Source organism: Hyalella azteca, unplaced genomic scaffold (genome assembly GCF_000764305.2).
Source record: "Hyalella azteca isolate HAZT.00-mixed unplaced genomic scaffold, Hazt_2.0.2 contig13501, whole genome shotgun sequence".
Lineage (NCBI taxonomy): Eukaryota > Metazoa > Arthropoda > Malacostraca > Amphipoda > Hyalellidae > Hyalella > Hyalella azteca.
The window spans coordinates 281189-298628 of NW_025943421.1; the positions used below are offsets into that span (position 1 = coordinate 281189).

Below are 17440 nucleotides of genomic sequence, written 5' to 3' on the forward strand. Positions count from 1 at the left end.
CATAAATGATCGAAAGTCAATAAATAGCCAAATATATAATTATTGAATTGAAATTGAAAAAACTAATAAGAACATTGCGAATAAAACAAATTCTCTGGTCTTCAATGAAACCTGCTTGAAATATATAATTATGGAGAAACAAAAACTATTATAAAAGATTCGAAATGATGACTTTCCCCATTATCGCTCCGCATAGCTGGTAAAAAGTTAGCAACACTAAGGGCTTGCGAGATGATAAAGCCAAACTTTGCCTCACCTGTTTCTCAAATTGTTGTTTTTGCTGCAAGTTGAGCTGCTCGCAATGTCGTTTTTCCTCCTGTGCCTGAGTCAACAATTTTTGAGACTCGGACAGCGCTGTTTTTAGTTCGCGTTTGTGCTGCAGGTGGCGCTGTGCCGTTTGCTTGGCCTCTGCAAGTGATTTCTCAGCGTTCGCCACCTGCTGCAGGAGAGACCGTCGCTTCTCCTCCAGTCGCTCGCTGCGAGCACTAGCATCGTGTAGGCCGTCGCGTGCGCTCTCTTCCGCCTGCTGCAACGTGCACAATTTTTCTATCATAATCACGTCCTATGCGCTTTAATAACGACACAAAACATTATCATGAATTTAATCATACATGAAAGTGAGCAGAATCTCTCCGTAATATTCACTTCGTGTATGTTTAATTATTGAAATAACTGAAAAATACTTAAAAGGAACAAATTTTTTCACTAATTTGCATTCTTCACAACATATAGATGCGATTAAATGACAAACAAAACTTCATTTTGAATTCAATGGAATGTCGTAGATAAAATAAATAGTCTACTTAAAACGATTTAAAGAGGTAAACGATAGCAACATTACCTTAATGCCATCTCAACTTGATAAAAATAATAACAATTATTTCAAGTTCAGTAAGCAAGCTAAATTAGATGGAGGAAACGGGGAACTAATTCAAATGTGAACAAAGCACCTTCAGTTTATCTTGCAAGTTATTGACGATTTCCTTGGTTTTCTCTGCATCGCGCGTGGCAGCGTGGAGTTGCTGTGTCAGCTCCGCCACGCGTTGCTCCAGTTTCGAGTTCTCAGCGCGGACCGCCTCGAGGACTTCACTCACTGACCCACCGCCTACCAGTCGAGCCTCCAGCTCAGCGATCTGAAATGATGAATAAGATCATTGAAATGATGGACAAGATCATTGAATTGATGGACAAGATCATTGAAATGATGAACAAGATCATTGAAATGATGAATAAGATCATTGAAATGATGAATGATATAAACAAAATAATATCATTTATTATGTCCAGTCGATTGTATGGAGTTGAAATGATAAAGTTGATGGTCATTGAATATGTCCAGTCGACTGTACGGAGCTGACATCATGAAGATGAGATAGACAACGAGAAAAAAGAAATAGATTTACAGATGACGATATGAAGAAGATCGGAGTTAAGTTTGATGAAGACTATTGCATTCTGAGTTCAATGAAAATGAATGCTATTCACCGAACCCATAGAAGAGGCCCAACCCTACCGACGACCAGCGGCTTCTAAAAATGCAAGTGAACCTGGCACTCTTGACGCGATGTGTATATATTTGGCACCGGAATGAGGTAATCGGTTAATCTTTTACAAATTACACAGTTAATTGGGACCTATTCTTTCAAATGGGTGCGTATTTCCAAGACAATAATAGTTTTACTTTCATATTTAAATACGGATGAGGAACTGACATGTTCCTTGGCAGTGGTGAGGGCTTCTTGAAGTCTGCAAGTTTCCACTTTTTCGGCTTTAAGAGCTTCCTGAAGTTCTGCCGTCTGCGCCTCAGCCGCCGCCTTTGCTGCACTGCTACATTCCAGTAAACCTTCCAACGACTTCATCCTGTAAGCCAATTCAAACCTCAGGAAGTGACCAACAAAAGTCAACAATTTAAATTTAACACTTGTTTCATTTCTACACCGAACTAGAATGAGCAATCAAATGCCACAAGGAGGAAATGTACAGTGAATGAGAAGTTGCGAACAAACTTAGATTTAGCTGGTAGTTCGGCACATAAATTATGTGGATCATCTTATTCAAATATTCAAGATGTTAATCAAATATTTTACTAAGGCGGGTTCATTACAAAACCATCTACATGATACATGCCAAAAAATAGAAATGAGTTCTTGTTGAAAGACATGTAAGTGATAGGGATGAACGAATCACTTCAAATACCTCAAGTGTTGTTTGATAAATATTAATGACTAGTTGAAATTAGTTGAAATTTTAGTAAAAACAGGACACAATATCGTTAATTTGCACCTGAAGTTAATTAGTTAAGTTGATTTGCACCTAAAAAAGAAACTTTTTTCCATCAAGTGACTTTTGATGCACAACTTCCGATCAGCGAGGCAGCTCCTTTAAACTGGACCGTTTCCATGCAAGTGTGAAAAGCAAAAGCGCGTCTCCCAAAAACGTTCTTGAGTTACACGATGACATCCTTAATGCGCAATCGATTGTAGCAAATATCCTTCCAGCTCTCTTGGTACCATACCAGTACTTTAGACCTGTTTGGGTACTGCACCGGTCTCTTCCTCCCACTAGTCAGGATACAAACCTAGTAATTCCTCTTGCCACCTGTTCATGTACCACACCGCTCCTCTATCTCAGTACAACTCCATTTCCCGACCTCTCTTGGTAAAACACCCCTACTCTCGCATTAATTTCGGTACAACATCTAACTTATCGCACCTGTTTCGGTTAGTCACCACTTTTTTCGAAGTACCGTCCTGCTGTTGCACTACAAAACCAAACCTATCACCTGTCTCAGTACACCAGTCTACCCCCACCTGTCTCTGTACCACACCAGTCCACCCCACCTGTCTCTGTACATCTGAGAGTCTTGAAGGAAGCGATGCTCCGCGACTTTGGCAGCAGCCAGCTGCGCTTCAACGTCCTCCTGCTTCATCTCTAGCCGCTCGTGGTCTTCTTCAACACTCTGAATAAAACAATAACACTATCAAATTACACGGCTCAATATATTTAACCGAAGACAATTCTTACAAAATAAGATCATTAAAATTAGATTGCTTAATAAATTTTGCTTTGCCTTACAAGAGTGCTCACAAAATGCCGAGATATGCTCAGAAAAGGATATTGAAAATAACATCATTTATACGTGAAAAGAACTCACGAGTTGAATAGATACATGGTTTTTCCTTGCAACGATAGTTGACAGCTGACATACTATGATGGTAGTTGATGATCGAGAGATATAACGTTATTCAAAACAACTGTACAGTTGAATTTTGGAGGAAAGGCTAATTGAACTACAACAAACATTTAAATGTCCTATAAAGCAACACACAATTTTTGTACTAAACTCCCAACTTAGGATTTAGCCATTGATTACGTCCCCATGTAGATAGCAATGTATTATAAAGAGAACGGTCAACCCAAGTAGGAAACCAAGTACTTCCATACAATAATTCACTTTACCTAATAACTTAATATATTTAATTAATTCACTACAGCAATGAATCACTGTAAAGGCGAGAAGAATTGTGTAAGAAACGTCAAGATACCTTGAGTAGCTCCAAAAGCTTCTGCGAGTTGACGCAGCTTGAGATAGTTTGTGAGTTTTCGGATTGCTGGATCAGAAGTTGCTTCAGAGTTTGGTTTTGTCCTCGAGATTCGGTTAGGAAGTTGGTTTGCTGGGTTAGCGACGCAAGCAACACCTGGAACAAGGAATTACATGAAAAATGAAGCAAGAAAAACGGAGAGGAACATAATGAAACATTTAACAGCGATTGTAAATGTGAAATTAACGCCTAACGCTCGGTGGTGTATTCTTTAGTGTACAGAGCAGCAGCAGATGGCAGCCCAGAAAGCAAATGCCAATCAATCGATAACAAAGATGGAGGCAAGTGTTTCAATTAAAAAATAGAACGATACTAGGGCTCAAAATTGTCAGTGATTTTAGATATAGTTAGAATTTTCTAGTAGTGAAAGAAATAAATTTCCATAAAGTGCATTCCAAATCACCTGCTTTTCCTCTTGCATGTTCTCCAGCTCAGCCTGGCTTTCAGCGAGCTGTTCTCGCAGGTCATCGAGCTCCTGCAACGTCGCTTGTAGCTCCTCGTTCGTGCTGCAAATACACGAATAAATTCAGCATTGCTTAATACCATTACCTTGTTTGATCAATACACACATTTGACTTTGATCAAGTCAATCTGCAATACGTACCATATATAAAATTTATTAATAACCGCCAAGAAAAAAAAATAATGCTCATGCATTGTCTGCATTACACAGCAATACGTCTGTACTTCCAAATGCTCAACTGATCGTGAATAAGTAAGCCTTCTCACCACAAGTGGTAAGATGGCTCACGGGAATATCAAATGACTTCTCGCCTAGAACATTAATTTCTTCTGATCCTGACCAGTAATGCGTTTCTTCCATCTGCATAATCCGATCCTGCAGACACGCGACCGAAACTTCACTCGAAGAAGATTTGTTGTCCCAGTCGCCGATGGTGGCGCCTGTGGTGCTGCGTTCTCCCCAGCTGCCACCCTGCAATGTGGATTGTCTATTATGAATTTTTGCCTGAAAATATACGTAATGTTGTAAATAAAATTAGTACGAAATAAACAGAATATAACCTGCTATGTAGCACTCCATTGAGGAATAATGTGATCTTAACAGTCAAAGTGTTTACCGTTCTGCAAGTTGAGAGTTGACCAGACCAGTGTAACATAATTTTTCACAAGATAATTAATTCAACAAGCCACAAAAACATCTAGCCTCTCACATATGTAAGCGAGATTGAGGCATACAACGAACTTAAAGAGACACCTCTTGAGACTACATACCTGCCAAAAAAAAGTCAACTGCCCCAAAGAAGTAACTTATCCAAGTACTTATTAACAAGTGAACTAGCCATACCTTGAGGAGAGCTTCTTTCTCCTGGTCCGAGAGCCTGGACGAGTTGAGCGACCCTCCGAGATGCAGGAGCTGCGACCGCAGCACTCTGTTCTCTTCGAGCAGCTCTTCCAGTCGCTCTGCACGACAAAACAATCATTTAGTTTCGTTAAACCAAACATCGACAACTGATTATTCTTCTTCATTAACCCGAACCACTAATACGGCTCGTGTATAAATAATGGAAAGTAAAGTGAAAATGCAGAATTTTGATGAGCAAACCTATTATTGGAGGATTTTAAATCATCATATGAAAGTAAGTACCAAATGGTGGACAATTCATTAGTTTTTATTCGGAAACCTGTACGTTGGTCACCATAAAAAATCTATGAATATTGGTGTCGACAACAAATCATGATGTACCCAAGATTACTTGCAAGCGCTCAATATATCAACTTAAAAAATTAATTCCAAAGGTTCCAAGCGCAAACCACTTAGTAACTTGTTAGTATTGGTAACTTGGACTTGTCCAAGTATAGAGTAAAATGCCACGCAATATTGCGCACAAATTAATAAATATGTAGAAAATTTGTAAAGTGAAGTATGCCAAGAGAAAAATTCCAAGCAGAATGCGCAAGACACACATGTAAAATGTTTGAAGAGAGAAGTATTCTACGAGTAAAATTCCACGCAGTATGGCGCCATATCGAATAAATATGTATAAGGCTAGAAGAGTGACTCATTCTACGTAGTATTGCGAAATACTGCATAAATATGAGCAAGGTTTGAAATAGCATCATCATTGCGCAACAGAACGCACCGGTGGTGCAAGAAGCCGGCGCAGGAGCGGCAGAGGCGACGTCATTGCCACCACCAGACGAGGTCGGTTGAGGGACTGAATTCTTCTTCTTCTTTGTAACGCCATTAGGATCTTCGTCGCTGATCTGATCGCGATCGCGAACCAGCTCCTGAAGGGAATATTCACACATCAATGTCAAGATGTTAAATTGTATAGCGTGAGACAAGGAAAAAGAAAATACACACGATACTTAAAACTCAAATTGAAGAGCATTGTATTTAGGCTGGACGTTGAAGTAAAGAACACGTCATGGGTATAAATATTAACGCAAAATACAGCAGAAAAGGAAGAAGTGAATTTGTAGAATAAGCATAACAAACCGCTTTAGATTATAGATTGAATATGCCACAGCTTACACAATCTGGCTTGACTAGCACAAAATAGAATTTTTTTTATTTCTAGAAAATTACTTGGAGATTAGGTATATACTAATTTCATACACTATTTCGCCATTTTATAGTTACTTTTGTAATAAAAATGTTTGAATTTTGTGAGGAAAATAAATTTTTCTTCACAACCAAATGAAGTGTAGAACCATGAAGATGCACGTTTTTCAGAGAAAGATAACCATTCAAAGCAGCGTAGCTAAAGCACAATGAAGCTGTGTCGTAATGAGACTCGGCTTCAAGAGTCGAGCAATGAAAGCACTCAAGGGCTTTCAACAACAATGAAGAAGCCACTGAGTGAACGAGCGCAGCAGCACAGAGAGCTTATTGATGCCGAAACATCCGGACATAACAGACTCTGCGTCTAGCTACGCTAAACCGAATGTTCAATCAGAAACACGACATCGGATAAGGCGAACATGCAGGAACAAATTTAGTACAGGGTAATTCACGGAAAATTTGTTTTGTATTTTGTGCCAAGCAGCCAAATGTTGTAGGAAAAGAGCGGAAAGTATTTCATATGAAATGCAAGATCTTGAAGTTTTGTGTCCCGCCTAGTCAGTTGCCATTATGCATTAGACAAGTGAGCGGCGTGCGTTCGCTGTCGAGGCGTACTTTTCTAATTAATGGTCGTTTCATCATCGCTACTCATTCCGTATACTCTGTTCCGTATTCTTCCTTTCTGTCGGGTTCCTGGTCGGAAATCGACTTACGTGGGTGAACACATTTAGGGCAAGTGGAAGTGTGAATGCAAGAGGTTCTGGTGGTCAGCGGACTAACACAACACCCAAAAACTTCGTGAGGGTTAGAGAGGCGTTTCGAACAGTTCAAACGATTCACAGACTTGAATAAATATTTTAAAAAGACTACCTAAAAACGAAACAGCATAGCAGCAGTTGTAAACTTTCAACACTAACAAAATTTCAGTTGACGAAAGGAAGGACGAACAAAATGTTTGTGACTTTTAATTTTGTGCAATTGACGAAAGTTGAGGAAGAATCATCATGAATAACGCTGTTCATGGATCACGAATCAGCACGGAAGTGTGAAAGTATCACAAAGAGGAGCTTCAGCTTATGCTAATCAAGCAAGCAAAGTTAATGGCGGCTGACACAGAGAAGACCAGACAGCGATGAAATCACAGCTGCTAACTCTTCCTCGAAAGTGAATACTTATAGAACATTACAGTACAAACAGAGAATGCCATTCATATGGGATAACGTTGATACAAATTAAAAGTGTTCAGTTCGAATGCGTTACTTATGTAAAGCTTTAATATGTTGAAGGTCAATGACAGGAAATGGAAATGAAAAATAACAGAGCCTCACGCAAGGTTTGTTCATAGTAATATCTGTTCAGAAATTTATCTCTAACGATTGAATCATTATTACGCCTTTCCCACTGAATCTAGTTACTTCAGTCAGTGCTGGATATCACATGAAAAAGCAGATCATGATTTTTTGCAAAAATGTAGATTAGCGATTTTGATTTTAACACGCGAATTAAGCCAAAGAGTACCTCATTTTCGCTGAAAATCCAAAGAAATGAATGCTCTTTTTGAGCAAATTGACTATGTATTAAAAGTTAACAACGAAGTGGACAAGCTCGTTGAAAAACTAAATAATTTGGCAGTGGAGGCTAAACCAGAGTCGGAAGAGAAAGGTACTGGGCAGACCGTTAGAAAGTTGGTCATCAGCAGAAGTACGATAGCAATAGGAGAGAAGTGCATACCGGGGCCGCCTGTTACTGCTGTCTGGAATCACAGTGAGCACAAGCACTACACAACACCGGCACTTTCTTCCGAGTAAATGCACTGGCGACGTGGCGTTTGCAGCAGGTGTGTCCATTTATCAGGAAAATTTCCCACGCATCGATACAGTGATTAGTTCGAATCAAAACGTGAGGTTTGGAGTGTTCGGTTGACAGTCGCGACAAAAATGATAGAATTTGATATTCGATGGTAATTACAAATTACATTGAAGCTAAGAATTAAAACAGCACAAGAAAATAAGAGCTCGAATTTATGTCAAAGAAATTATGAATTTCGAAGTAAAAAGCATCAAATAGTTCAATTTACGCCTTCAAAAGCCGATACTTATGTATTATGATTTCTCGTGCATGCGTAGCGCGAAAAAAAAATCGAACAAAAAATTATATCTTTTCTGTAAACGACTCAACTTTTTAGAAGAACACAAGAAATGGTGAAAAAAATGAACATTTTAGACGTGGCCTTTCATCAATGACTTCATATTGTAGAATATCTCGAAATGGCGACGAACGTATACCTATAACATGTCCAGTCCCCAATAAAATATTCGTTGCATAGCACCAACAGATGATAGGATGAGAGTAGGCGGTGGTGGTGGTGGTGGTGGTGATTTAGCATACTTGGATGCGAGCAGTACATTCAAAATGTTTTTCATGTTCATTTTCTCTGTAAAAATTATAACTATAAAAAATAGCTGTAATGATTAAATACAGATGTGATTAAAATTTACAGTTGCAACGTTCGTTTATTTTAGACAGATAACTCTATAGCAAGGTCAAATTCCTGTGAAAAAAATGATTCAAATATTCTTTTTACATATCAAAGGATAAGAAAAACTATCACCAGCTAGTTAAATTAATGACCAACCTGAGCCTTCTCAGTGTGTGTAAGTTCAAGAAATAAAACTACCGTTGTTGCAGATCCAACCTTAAAAACACCGGTTTATACGTACGTAGTGTTAACTATTCACCAATAAAATCTATGGACGAATGGTGAAGGTTTCTTTGTGAATAAAATATAATAATTTAGGAAGAATAATGCAGGGCCTCACGGAGAGATCACAGCGCTACATGATCAAGTTTTTACAGAATATCGACAAAAAAATCTGCGGTGCACTTCCGAGATGCACAGATGGTCGTCAGAACGGCGTACCTCGCGGAGCAGTGGGTGGTTCGTGAATAGCTCAGTGCAAGAAAATCGCTCAAGCTTCCTGGACAATGTAACCACATGTCTGATTTTTAAACAGTACAAAAGGTGATGGAAAGGTAATTTTTGAGGTTCAAAAATTATGCCGAAAAAACAGGATAACTCAACACAAGATAGAACAATCTTTGTCCTTACTTCGGGCTGGTATTTAAAATTTGAATCAAATAAATTTAAAAATTTGGATGTCTTCAACCAAACCTGCGTTACAGCACGTCAATATATATCATTTAAGAACTGAAGAACCCAAAATAAAAGATGGTACGTATTCAATAAGATATAACGAAGACTGAGTAATAATAATATACATTATTAGTTTTAACTGAACAAGCACGCGGACATAACACCAACTACATTTATCGCGAAAAAAAAAATTTAAAGAGCCTACGCATTGGTGGAAAACAATCACAATATGCTTAATACGAGTAAATGACTTTAATAATTACATATAATAGAGCAAAAAAAGAGCAAGCCAGTACAATGCATGAGCACATAGACTGCTGCATAGAAAGCGTGTACATAACAGGAATAATTGATTTACGAGATATGACATGACGGCGGCTACTTGTGCAATGATGCCACGACAAAGTTGAGTTGCACAGAACTGAATTCAGCGACCCTTAAGGTTTTCTTTGCCTTAGCCGATCTATTTTTTTTTTTTTAACCCAGCACGAGTCAGTATAATGTTTCACAAAATGGAACGTACTATGGTAAATAATCAGAATATTCGAAAAAAATGTTCGAAGTTTCGAATATTCAAAACGTGAGATTAAAAGAATATTTAATAAATTAGCAGCCGTCTACGAATTAATGGTTCAAATACACCATGCACATGACCGAAGGAACGTGCCCGAGAAGGAGCTACCCGAGACCAGTCAGCAGTTAATCTTCCAGCAATGAGGAACTCAAGCATACAGCGTCTCAGGAAATTATTCACATCGTTACTCAATTCAAAATGCCACAATAAGCATATTGTCTTCTTCCTAACTTTCAATATTTAGATACCGCTAAATCAAAACATCAAAACACTTGTTACTCCTAACCAGAAATTTACAAATTACCATATTAGAGTAATAGTTTGGAAATCATTGGTCAACAAGACAAGCTTCTAACGCGGATGATAAAGATCGGAACATCACAGAAAAATAACCATAACTTGGTTTCATAGAAATAGCAATGCAATGACGAAACGCAATCAAATAATTGCGTTTAATCTCAATCAAATGACAACATTAAGCAATCAAATGATAAAATCGTAGGTCTCTTACTTAGAATTTAAGTTATAAACAACTGGAATAGTTCATGCATACATAGAATTGCAGAACATTTGATGAGATGCACAAGTGAACATTGCCCATAGGAAAGCAGATTCCCATCAAACTCTTGACGAGCAAAGATAAATATCAGAAGACTCCGCAAGAGGCTGTCCTCGGATTTTGAGAACAAAAACTAATCCGCAACAAATAAATCCACAAAATTATCCTTATTACTGTCGTAGACAGCTTGATGAACTGCAGACAGCTTCGTCGGCTGCTCCACATGCCCTCGCTAGTTTCCATCTTCGTCGGCTGCTCCACATGCCCTCACTAGTTTCCATCTTCGTCGGCTGTTCCACATGCCCTCACTAGTTTCCCTCTAAGAGTGAGATCGTCGTGCCTCGCTGAGCGCGACGAGGTCAGCCTGATTGCAACACATCGCTAGGTCATCTCGACGAATAGAGCAGTTCCTCGCGAGGATCAAACGAGGTCAGAGTTGAATAATATCTGAAAAGTTAGCGAGTCTGGGAAACTGTGAACGCTAGAGTAAATATGATGCAAAGACCTTGTTGAAACGCCACCAGAGTTGAGCAGATTACCAGACGTATTTCTTGAAATTTTGACTGCAATTTTTTCGAATTATCGGACCATTAGATTGCAAAGAATCTAAAACTATCTGGAGTCAATAATAGAAACGGAAGATCGACAAAACGCATAACTGCTCACATGAACTAAAACGTGATGCTTTGCAATAAACCTTTTTATAACTAACAAAGCCGCAAGCAGCAAGTTGGATACGCCCATTACGGCGTCCTCTATGAAACAATGACCTTCAAGGCAACAGGGATTTGTGGCCGGAAATGCAATTCATGGCAAAGAGATTGCAGGGTTTCGAAAAAAATCGTGTCTTTTAAACAGAAAATGACGGCAACCAATTGCAATGAAATTAAATATAACTTCAACCATTAAAAACGTAGTGAAATTTTTTTCGATTAAAAGTAGTTGATCCCGGCGCGAAGGAAGTGACGCTAAAATACGCTGGTGTGTCAAATTATAGTTTTAATAATCTGCACACCAGTCCCTTTAATACGTAGCCTCAAATAAGCTTTCATTGGGTCTCGAGACCTGAGAATCGGTCAATTTACTCAATTTTTGTTGTAAACTGACAATTCGTCCTATGAAGTGAAACTCGCTCCACATCAATAACTTCAAAATCCCAAACCATAAATTCAAACTTCCTTGAACGAAATTTATTTAGTAAAATATCGAATTTATAAATAAATGTATAGTCCCAAACTCTAAAAAGGACCCATGGCAATAGTGTGTAGAAAAAAATCATTAAAAAATTAGGTATCTATACATTACTAGGCCCCCAACTTGTTCTATATTCATACCAGACCTATTATGATGAAATAAAATAATAAAAAAAGTGATCACCAGATATTTCCTTCACATCAAAGTACATTTGGCTATTTTTTGTACTTCTGTATAAATTCTTGGGCATTTTTTGTCATTTTTGTGACATCATTGCAAGGAGAAATATAAGTCATAGATTTTTTTTGTAACTATGTTAGCCTAACCTAAACTATAACTTTAACATCAATTTTAACTTTGCTGTTAATAAAGCATTTCTATACAGCTATACTATACAGCATTTCTCAAAGTGAAATATAAAAAGAACCCACATTAAACTTACAAAAAATTTTTTTATCATAATTATATTTACACACAGTAAGTTTTCTTTTTTGAGACTAAAACTTCGTGTTTGATATTATTTTTGGCCTAAATCCACTCAAAAGTCCATAAAACCACTATTAAAAATATTTGTCATTACTAAAAGCCTACAGTGAAGTGTGTGAAATGAGGAAGTCATGTCAATAGACTTTTTGTCTGTTTCACCATGTAAACAGTTGCTATTTGAGCTCCTTAAGTAGACTAAATTTTGACATACTTAACAATAGAAGGCTGGTAATTAACAAAGAAGATCTAACCCTCAAATGTATACATTATTTTAAAGGTAAAATTCAATCACAAAAAATTTTACAATAGCTTTTTTTTCTAATTTCGAATAATTTAGCTTCTCATCTAAAAACTAGTATCGTTACACGGCTGATGATATTCGAGTCAATAGTAAATTTTGAGTACTACACTAGTAGTACTCATGAGGTTTGGTACAAATTTCACAGTGCTTAGTGCAATTCTTTCAAAGATATGGGGAAAAAAACTGAAAAATGCTTCTAGAGTCAGAGACGGTACCCAAGCAAGAGTCTTCTTAGTGCCTGCTCTAAAAATCCTATAATCATTCATGCTTTGATAAACACAACCGAGTTAGTTAATGAAGTGGAATGAGGAATGTCAGCAAAAATGGAAGGGCAAAAAAAATTTGGAGCTGAGCAAGTAAATAATATGTTCCGGCAATGAGAAATCTTAGAAATAAAAATAAACTATAGAGATGATATTTATGCCTAAAATTGCACTCTATCATTGACGCTTCAAAGAGAAAAGGTGAATAAACGGCGATCGAAGAGAAAAGGTGAATAAACGAGGCGCTGAGGTAATGAAAATGACGGGCTGTGGCAGTAAAGCAGCGTCGACGCTGCCGGCTATTCCGGTCACGTACGACCGATTGGTTCGCAAGGGCGGAAGGACAACCGCGGACCTTCACAGGAGCAACCGCAGCGAACGTGACTCCGCTTAACAATAAAGCCTCGTACAATACACCAAGCTCTTCAACTCAACTGTCACACAAGAACGCGACACCACAACACGCACCAGCGTCGTAAGGTATCGATTAATTGCAAGAAAAACTGGAAAAAATTATGCGTACGTTCAACTAGATCGCGAAAATCAAATGGAGTACATCGAAGCGAAACTTGAAAATTCTGAATTCCGAAAAAAGGTGTCAATAGATTTCTCACTATTTTTATTCACTTTTAACAGTTCAAACCCTGAACATCTTCGGAAGGTCGATAATTTTTCTGAAAGGTTGGTTGCTATTTAAAAGCATTAAACTATGAAAAATCCCACAAAAGCAGGATTTTTATGAAGAATGAAGAAAGTTTGCGTAGTATTGGAGCGATAGATCCGAGACATGCAGGCCTTGAGAAGAGTAAACTTTCCGATTCTAAAATGACTCGTGCAATGGACAAATAGAGGACAAATGTGAAATTCATCAAGAGTAATTTCAAGAATTTCAAATAGCAGCAAAATTAATTAAAAAAATTCTTATAACCTGCAGAATAAACGGTAAACTGGAGCGAGTCGAAAGTAGGTTTGCATGCAGTTTGAGAAGGCAGTAAGAAAGACCGAGAGCAAGGTTAGGAGTGCAATTCGTAACCTTCAAGATGTTTGTGGAGCATCGTTAGCTCAAGTAGGCTTGATCTGCAGGAGAGCAAGCATGAGACATGACTCTTCGTTAGCAGCTTGGATGAGGCTAGACAGCGACCTCAATAAGCCTATTTGTGCCTATGCAGACAGAACATCTGCATGCATTGTGGCAACTATAGTGACACCACTCACAACTCTCAAAAAAACTATGTAAAGTTGGGATATTTTTCGTCAATGACACGGCATTTGTAATTACTTTGCACTTCCAATTGCAAATAATATCACAACATATGATGCAACATGCGGCAATTGAAAGGAAGATTCCATTAATTGTAGCGAATAAAAATAAATGAACAAATAAATAAAAATGATAAAATGACGATAAAGGCGAATTTCAGGTGAGCCATGCAAGATAAAATAAAAATGACCGCATCATGAAAATCAAGCTAATGCGATACGTTATCTGCACGAGTTTAATTAAACAAAATAAACCTTGGAGCACGATAAAAGAACAAGTTGCTTTAGAATTGTCATTGCTGACTTGACTGAGAAACTGCAGCATTCCAAAGGAAACTCGTCACAAAGAGCATAAACATTCCTGGCAGTGTGAATTGCGATCAATACTTCGACGTGAGGGTGGCGCCAGGACTCGTCGATAATGAAGTGCACCAACAGATATATTATCGATACCATCGCCACGCTTGACCAACTCAGATTTAGTTACCACAATCAACTGCTGATAATCTAAAGCATTTACGATAGACACCTTTAATGATACCGAAACATGCGTTTGTGTGGTAATAATTGAGGAGTTTGTAAATTAAATGAACTTTTTTAAGTGGGCAAATAGTTCAGAAACTCATTTTTGTCTTCGTTTTCAGAAACAGGCCAGAAACAATGCATGAAAAATAAAAGCTGTTAGAATATTTTAATTGCAAAATAAAGCCCGTACAGCGAGTAAGAGTACAATATATATCGTGAGGGTGATGAATAGCCTCTTACATCAATCGCTAAATGTCACAACCAGACTTCAACAAATGAAAACAAGGAATGTGTGGACATAGGGAGAGAAAATGACATTCTTTTCCTGCAGCGACTTTCATTTTTTTGTGAAGTTGTTCTTTTACAAATTTCCAAGCAGTGGCGGCTAACTTAATAATCAAATGGAATTTTCTTACTCAAAAAATTCAACCATAAATTCAATTTATTCTCGAGAGGCAGAGTAATTAAATAAACGTTTTTCATATAGCACTTCAAACGAGTTGTATACAAAAATCGGCTATCTGTGCTGATAATAAATCACATAAAAATGCCCCCGTCACTAAAACGAGTGTGACAAGGTTTGCTTCAATTGACCAGACCGCTTGAGGACGGTGAGAAGAGAAAATATGTTGTTCAGAAATGAAAAAGCTAGAGAGTAAGCGTGGTTAAAAGTTGGGCAAGAACCGAGATGTAGGTGCTTGTAAGTTGACTGCTTTCGCTTGCGCAACACAGAGGAGAAAAATACAGCGAGGTTCCTGAAGCCCCACAACAGAGACTAATAACTCATTGGTTAGCTTCTCGGGATCTTTGAAACGCTCTAAAACCTCTTCATTTAAAAGTCATTCATCGCTTCGTAAGATGACACGAGTTGACGCATGTGGTGCATCAAAACTAATAAAATTACGTCAAAAATACTGGCGATGGCAAAACTGGGTTAATTGTGCATCAAGCGAATTGACAAGAGAATTGAGTTATAAAATTTTCCATGGTTGTATAATATGAATTCTTTAAAATGACCAGAATGTTTGGTTTATCGATACTTGTCAACAAACAAACGAATATTGCTCGCCAAAATGAGTAACGAACAAAACGTAGCATAGACACATTTGCGGTCGGGACACATTTCATTGCAGCATGACTAAAGAATTTCTTAGTTCTCTATAGAGACGACTAGCTGTTAGTGGTCTAATTTTCATGGTTCGTCCTTTGAGGAGAGAAGAGGGTCTTCATACACCCTGAAGAATGATTGATTAACAAAGGAAACGGTAATTGAGGCACGCCTTTCGATCAGGACATGACTGTCATCTTCTAGTCATGTCCTGGACGCCCATCATCCAACGGTGTCATTTGTGGAATTATCATCGCGTGTTAATTTAGGAGACAACTTTCGTAAAGTAATAATACGCATTACCGTGGCAATAATTAAAAAGTCGCTCCATTTGCCTACGAAAAGAATTATTGGACGCAGTTCGACGTCAGACATGTAAGAAATTGTGAATCTATCAAACTGTTACAGCACCTTTTTCTTAAAGAAAACAAAAATACGAACCATGACAGAAAAATACGTGACATTGCGATTGCAATATTTTGTTTGCTGTTACTAGACGCTATATTAGAATAGATCTGAACAAATATACGACAGAACAGCACGAGTTTCGCAATAAGAGTGACAGTGACAAAGCTAGTTGAATAATCCCTCAAATAAAAAACGAAACAAAGCAATACAGTGAAGATAATTAATGATAATCATGACTGCAGAGTGCTCGAGTCATGACACGTCACCAAGCGAGTTAAATTGTCCCTGAAATGAAAGAAACAAAGCAATAGAGTGAAGCTAATGAATGATATTCATGGCTGCAGAGTGTTCGAGTCATCACGAGTCATGACACGTCACCGAGCCGCAGGATGCCACTTATCACGCATGAAGCTTCACGCGAACGGTGCATGCGTACCGCAGTTCAGGTCTCCCACCCAGTGTTTATCATAGAATACCGAGGAAATTCTGCGCGTAATATACCTAACATGAGAGGCTTGCTTGCAACGTAAAAAATTTTGATAATTAAATGTAGAACTCTGTAAGCTTCCGATCTGTAAACGACTTAACAACGTAGTGCACGTAGATATAACCAGTACGAATTTCTACCATGAGTTCTCTGTTTAGAGTTTAGTAAAGACGAACTAAGTAAAATTACGATTAGTTCATGAAACCGAAAAAAATAAAATATTTAGTTCCTGAAACCCGAGGCTCTGGACTATAAAACGATCAGAGAGTCGGGCGATGCCGGAAACCGTGGCGGTATCACAGGTGTTGCGCGAGACGCGAGTGAAGCAGCGTTCGACTGCTGTGGGTGCGGCTATAGACGCTTCGCATCCAAAATTCGTGGTGTTGAAGTTTCTAACCATTTTGATGCCTTTCTTTCATTTAGAATGACACTCAACACTTAATTTGTACGCTGATGGTAACTGTTGTTACAAGTTTTTTAGGTGAGAATAGCATAGCATAGTTAATGCATCCGTAGACAAAGGCTTAAGTCGGTGGTTCCCAAACTTTTTCAGGCTGGCGCCCCCTTTGGCTCCCTAGTGAATTTCTAGCGCCCCCACAGGCATATATAAAAAATACGCCCCTTTCTTGATATTTAGTACCTACGCAGCAATTTTAAAGGAGAAAGGTTTAACATAAATGTGTATTTCGCAAATAGAACCCCATATAGTGAACCAATACGTTTTTCAGCTGTTTTAACTGTTTCAGCACTAGAAACCTAGGACATCTCGGGCAAATTTACGGCCGGACTCGTGGCCGCTCTCACGACTAATTCCCACATTCAATTATCGAGTAATACCTATCTCCCAAACTAATGAACGCAGCTCAATGAAACTTGGAACATGTACTCATCAGAACCTAACGGTGATATTTAGCTCGTGAATTTTTTTTAATTTCACCTTCATTCGTTAGTTATATTGCGATACAGGCCGAAATTCGCAGTGATCAAAGAAT

At 38.2% G+C, this 17440-nt stretch overlaps 1 protein-coding gene across 7 annotated transcripts in view; it reads right to left on the reverse strand.

Annotated features, from left to right (window-relative positions):
* Nucleotides 1-17440, reverse strand: part of LOC108674367 (cytospin-A) — a 70106-nt gene that overhangs the window by 4464 nt on the left and 48202 nt on the right. For 6 of the 7 annotated variants that reach the window (XM_018162311.2, XM_018162310.2, XM_047883707.1 and 3 more), the window contains 9 exons: nucleotides 5705-5852; nucleotides 4909-5024; nucleotides 4406-4536; nucleotides 4006-4108; nucleotides 3546-3698; nucleotides 2841-2959; nucleotides 1713-1860; nucleotides 951-1133; nucleotides 257-526 (listed from right to left, as the gene is read on the reverse strand). In XM_018162311.2, the coding sequence (XP_018017800.1) occupies nucleotides 257-526; nucleotides 951-1133; nucleotides 1713-1860; nucleotides 2841-2959; nucleotides 3546-3698; nucleotides 4006-4108; nucleotides 4406-4536; nucleotides 4909-5024; nucleotides 5705-5852 (1371 nt within the window). The remainder of the gene's footprint in view (nucleotides 1-256; nucleotides 527-950; nucleotides 1134-1712; nucleotides 1861-2840; nucleotides 2960-3545; nucleotides 3699-4005; nucleotides 4109-4405; nucleotides 4537-4908; nucleotides 5025-5704; nucleotides 5853-17440) is intronic. The other variant, XM_047883706.1, reaches the window with a different exon arrangement.